Raw genomic sequence first — 6,000 nt, forward strand, 5'->3', positions numbered from 1 at the left:
ATGCTTGAAACAAAAGCTTGCAATTCAATTTTATTTATAGTATCAAATCATAACATAAGTTATCTCGAGACACTTTACAGACTAAATTAAATCTACAAACTTCTTAGAACTCAATATAATGAGAAAACATACTATAAGGCTGCTGCGAACTTATTGAGGCTCAAGATACATTTTTGATGATCAGGGAGAAAAGCTGGGTAGACTTCTTGCATGGCAGATTAAACACCAGGAAACCGTAAGGGCAATACATTTTGAGGATGTAAATAGAAATACTACTGTTGACCTGCTGGAAATTAATTCAGCTTTTACATTTTTTTTTTTTTAAGAAAATATCTACAAATGTTAGAAGTTATAGGTGCAATGAAGGTTGGGAAAGCAGCAGGGCCAGATGGCCTCCCAATTGACTTATATAAATACTTTAAAGATTAATTGGCAACTCTGCTTTATGAGATGTATTTAGAATCCTACAACAATGGCTACCTTTCAGCCTCAATGCTAACATTAAATGTGAGAATATCAGAGCTATAAGTTTTATAAACGCTAATACAGAAATCCTCAGTAAAATGTTGCCGAAAAGGCTAGAGGGTGTGTTTCCAAGTATTGTGAGGCATGACCAAATTGGATCTGTAATGGGAAGGCAAAGCTTTCATAATGTAAGGCGCGTTCTCCATGTACTGTACTGCCAAAAAGAAGAAAAAGACACAGCTCTTCTCTTACTTGACGTGGAGAAGGCCTTCGATAGGGTTGAGAGGATTTATCTCTTTGACATTATAGCTCGATTTGGTTTTGAAAGCACTTACTACTGAATGAATACTACTGGATCAAACTATTACATCTCAACCCTATAGCTGGGGTACTGACAAATGAAGTGGTGTCTGAGCCTTTCAATATTACAAGAGGTTGCCCCCAAGGTGCACTTCTATCACCACTTCTGTTCATACTTTTAACAACCACTTTACACACATCCATATGTGTTTTAAAGTGGTTCCATAGCTCGTACAGCACTGTTAGATCTAATCGGCCTGTTTGGTAGTATCTCCGGATATAAAGTAAATGCTTCAAAATCCTCACTAATGCCGCTTAACGGAAATGAAAGACATTATATAAACCAATACTTATTTACTTTCAAGCTCTCATCTAATTTTACATGTTTGGGAATCCAAATAACATACAGATAAATGTAAAGTTTGGAGGTACGTTTGTGTTTATCCTGGATGTGTTTAGTACTGTTGCCAGGCAGCCTGCTTTCCTTTACTTCCGCTCTCTTCCTCTCTACTACTTCTTGTTATTCGCAAATTATTTTTGTTTGTTCGCCCTCTGGTGTTTCGGAGAATACTGCAACGAACAATGACTTGAGCATAAACGTCTCCGTGCATGCTCGTAGTGCGCGCACGCCAACTATGGAGGCCCACAAGAGTATATCTGCGGCTTAACCATAGGACACTGCGTGCATGAGTTAGACATTATTTCCTGGGTGGAGTGTGTGGCATTAGAAATTAAATAATGCAAATGTTGTAAAACTTCCTCTGTCCATGTGGTGCTAGAGAACACATTAATTATGTCACAGCGTTCTCACTCAATATTTCACCAATTTCAAAAGCAAGAAAGTAAATGCATGAGGAAGGTTTTGTGTTCTGGACTAGTGCGTATTTCTTGCATGTCCATGGTCAAACCAGCTCATTTCATTTAAATAATCCGACATTGTCACAGAGACTATATGCTTGTTTGGTCCACTTTTGGTGCGCATCAGAGTATGATTGCTGCATTCCCACCTGCCCATACGAATCGCACCAAGAAGGAAAATGATCTAGTACCATTCACCCAAACTAAATTAGGCACATGTGAAAACCCTCTTAGACACAGGAAAATAGGGTCCAGGTTAAAAAAAAGAATTGCGAAATTACCCTTTTAAGTAGCAGTGCTGATACTAGCTCACATTGTGTATACTGTTATTCCATATTGCATGACTGTCTTGATTTATGTGTACTGAATGATGAATGTAATAACCTCTAACAATTGTCATTGTGCTTTGCATGGATTTGATATTGGATGTGTGGCTTCTCTAATTGACTTGCAGCTGAAATTTGTAAACCCTATGGAGCCCTACCACATCAAGCACTCCAAATATTCCCTCAGGTGAGTCCAATGGTCATTATCCCTCCCATAAACTCTCAATACTGCACTTTTGATAGTGGCTGAATGACACATTGGGAATCACAGGTTTATAAACCATCTTTATAATCAGTGCCTACCTCTGTTTTTACTTGTTACTGCACTTTGATTTTAGGGTTTCTGTGTTCTACTATTAGAAATGGTTTTCTTTTGGAACAAATGAAGTAGCTAGGTATTAATGTTAAGTCAGGAATAGTAAATACAACTCAAGACATGCTCTGTGATGTAACTTAGTCTATGTAATGTTATTTTCCCATTGCGACTGCTCACTGTGGGAGGTCCTGCATTGGGACGTGGAGGATGATGTTACTATATACGGTACACACGCCTTTAGAGTACTGATGTTTTTCCTAACTAAGGCCTTTGGGAGGGCTTGTCTTGCCACAGGTACCTGCTGTGCTGTGCTGTGTGCTGTGTTCAGAATGGGCACAACATGCGTTTTGTATTGTTGAAATAGGAAGAGTGGTACATATTTAACTTTATTTACTTCCTCAACAAAAATATAGCATTGTCAGACATACCATTGATGTCATGACCATTGAAATGGAATGAGAGAGAGAATGAGAGTTACTGAATGAACTGTCTGCTGTGGTCTTTTGACTAGTTCAAGAAAAAAATGGCGATTGTATTTATGGTGACAACACACATCAGTGGGGCTGTAAAGTGTGTCACGCTCACTAGTTTAAGAACTGTTTTTTTTTCATTTAATGAATATAATTTGATCCTCAATTCCTCTTTAGCAGCAAAGGCAACAGACATAATGCACGAAAAATGCCTTTCCATGTTTTGTACTATTCAACTGCTTGTTTGTCAAAAACCTCACCTCAATGAGTCTGCAACTTGGTCCAAGTCGTGTTGCACAGAAGATTATGTGGAAGTTTACAGTTCTTTGCAATGGCAACGGTACACGGTAAACATGTCTTCCGCTCTGGACCATCTTGCTATGTTGATTTAAATGGGAATGTCCATTCTACTCTCATTCTATTTCTATGGTCATGACCTTTATCTCCAATGTTGCCATGTGTTGCCACAACCTGAACCTGACCCAGCCCTACAGTAGGAGTGTTGGGAGCACGGCTGTGTGTGGATTCGTGGTAGCCTTGTGGTGACCCTAGCATGTTGTGGCTCTCGTTATGTACTCTGATTTCCACCACGACCACACTGACCATAATGTACCCCTGCTTCTCACTTATTGTCTCTTTTATTATGCTGTAATCTTTTGTGTGCGCATGGATTAGAGTTGAACATTTTCCTTTTTGAATACAGTTATTCAGGTTATTTTTTTCATAGTCTAGTATAATCATGATTCATAAAGTGCAATCCTAAGTACGTGATAGTAGCTTTGTGAAAATGCATGTATATTTGTGCTGGTGCAAGTGTTACGTATTCATGGTCATTATTTCAAATAAAAATAATTGTCTATTAATTGCTGTTCCTCTTTTCTACCCATTAGATCCCAGCACTATCTGAAGCTACCCGTCCAGTTCAAGCCCAGTACTGCAGGCAGACACGCTGGCTTACTGCTCATCCAGTCAGAAACAAGTGGAAGTCTTGTTATTCAGCTGACTGGTGATGCATTGCCTTGAATCTACCATCCTACGCCACCTCCTTAGGCTGGCTGGCTGGCTTTGGGTGGATGCTCTTTCCTGTACTATTTTGATCATGGGACAGATGAGAGTAACAGAGAGGAAAAGACAAAACCGCAAACTGGGTTCAAATAAAAGCAATCCTTCCTCATCATCATATTTGGCAATATGTAACTGGAGATGACTGAGACTCTCCTGCCAACGCAGCTCTGTGTGCCTCTGGATGTGGCACAGGTGTCCTCAGCTGGCCAATGAGTGCCTGTTTGTTCCTGGAGCTGAATGATTTTGTTTCACAGAGCTAATGGTTTTTGTCACTTCACTCTGGATCTGGTATTTGCCTTATCCATGAGTCATGTCACAAGGCAGCATTGTTGTTGCCATGGCCCCTGCCAGACAGCACCATTTGGGATTACTTTTCTTTGAGTTGGTCACACAGGAATGCCTTGGTCTCTTTTTTTTTTTTTTTTTTTTTTTTTTTTTTTTGGAAAAGCCAAACCATGTTTGTTTTTTAGCCATGTTCCATAGCAAAAATCTGAAAAACAGGCATGAGCATTCTTGATTGTAATAAGACTTCAGGAGATTTAGGATTCAGTTTTTTAAAAATCCCATAAACTTAATTGTTATTTAATGTCTTGTCTACATTTCATAACATGTTCCTAATCTTCTGTACTGGTGTGGTTTCTATGGAAATGGCTCCCCATTATGCAGAGCCCACCCTCACAGTGCACCTTGTCAGTGTTTACTTCCCAGCAGCCTCCAAGACTTGTTCCAAAGAGCCCAGATGTACTTAATTTAGTCATGATCATTGCAGCTCACAGCAACCAGGATGGTTAATGATTGTTATTACATGCTAAAAGAGTTTACCTCTGGTGGGGGTTTAGTATGGCAGCTTGCCAGGCCTGCTTAGTATGGTTACCATGGCAAAACTGTGTTAATCACTGTTCCAGTTACAGAAAATGACCTCCCCATTTCCTCTTGGCTCTTGGGCAAATGAGCAAAATTGCTTGGGGCTATTGGATTTACATCCATTAATGATTTTGGAACTGGAATGGTGTTGGGAAATGTATGTTGACAGAAGGATGTGGTGTTAACCAGTACCACACATTGTTGCACCCTTTGGAAATGAAAAACACTAGAGTTGAGCATTATTTTCCTTTTTAGTTTTAATATGAAGGCAGTATATTGTCACAGGCTGCTCTCAACATACCCTGACAACTACCCTGACATATTTTAAATTTCTGATTTGCACATGCTTCAAGTAGTATATAATGTAATATATTGTATGTACACATTTTGAATAAAGTTTTGTGATAAATAGCTTGGCTGTCTTAATTTTTTTTAAATCGTATTACTGTCAGAAGGGTGGGGGAAAAGATTTATAAAAGAAATGTGGTTGACAGGTAGCTTTCTGTTTATTTTCCTTCCTGTTTACCTGTCTAGCTCTGACTGCTCTCTGGTGGTTTGTACTGTTTGGCTTTATCATCAGTGTCCTGTGTACAGAGGACAATAAAAACATAAGCACCAAGTAAACATTTAGACAAACATTGCAAACTGTAAATAAAAGCTAAAAAGGGATTAAATACAGTTTTAATAGCATCCATGATACCATACAGCGTATAGTTGCTGGCAATATTAAAGGGGTGATAGAATGCAAAACCGATTTTACCCTGTCATAGTTGAATAACGACCGTTCGGTGGGTAAATAGGACATACATAGAAGCTCAAAATCCCATTGACACCCCTTTACTATGAAAATCTCATATTTTGAAACTGCCGCTGAAAACGGGCGAATCCCAACAAAGCTGGAAGTTGACGTCAACCTCCCAAAAACCGGAACCTTTGTCAGCCCATGGGTGTATTAAGAGAACGGTCACGCCCCAACATTTACATAGGCTACACAACTGACCTGAGATCAGGTAGTCTTCTGAATCTAGCTAGGTCACGCAGATCTCTGCTATTCCATTACAAAATTCACTTCTGAAACTTTTTTATGCGAGAAATCAACCATATAAAGCTCAAATATGGGCCGCTTTACGAAAATGGATGGCTATTTGCAAATTTTCTCCGACTGTGTGTCGGAGTTTAGTGCCGGTGTTGGTGCTGCCTGGGTTGCTACATCGCCGCCCTGACCGCGGTGTCAGCGAGCTTGTTACGCCGGCAATCTTTTACCGCAGCCCGCAGGTTCCGGTTAATCTTATAATGGGTATGTGTGTTGAGTTATTTAAACAATCGGGGAAATAAA

The 6,000-nt window shown here is 39.6% G+C and overlaps 1 protein-coding gene across 7 annotated transcripts in view; it reads left to right on the plus strand.

The window, feature by feature from the left end:
• Positions 1–5,075, plus strand: part of cep192 (centrosomal protein 192) — a 97,304-nt gene extending 92,229 nt beyond the window's left edge. For 4 of the 7 annotated variants that reach the window (XM_039806969.1, XM_039806965.1, XM_039806966.1 and 1 more), the window contains 3 exons: positions 2,078–2,136; positions 2,451–2,490; positions 3,626–5,075. In XM_039806969.1, the coding sequence (XP_039662903.1) occupies positions 2,078–2,136; positions 2,451–2,490; positions 3,626–3,745 (219 nt within the window). In that variant the 3' untranslated portion in view covers positions 3,746–5,075. The remainder of the gene's footprint in view (positions 1–2,077; positions 2,137–2,450; positions 2,491–3,625) is intronic. The other 3 variants (XM_039806968.1, XM_039806971.1, XM_039806970.1) reach the window with 2 other exon arrangements.
• The last annotated feature ends 925 nt before the right edge of the window (positions 5,076–6,000 follow it).

Source organism: Perca fluviatilis, chromosome 7 (assembly GCF_010015445.1).
Source record: "Perca fluviatilis chromosome 7, GENO_Pfluv_1.0, whole genome shotgun sequence".
In the NCBI taxonomy this organism is placed as follows: Eukaryota; Metazoa; Chordata; class Actinopteri; order Perciformes; family Percidae; genus Perca; species Perca fluviatilis.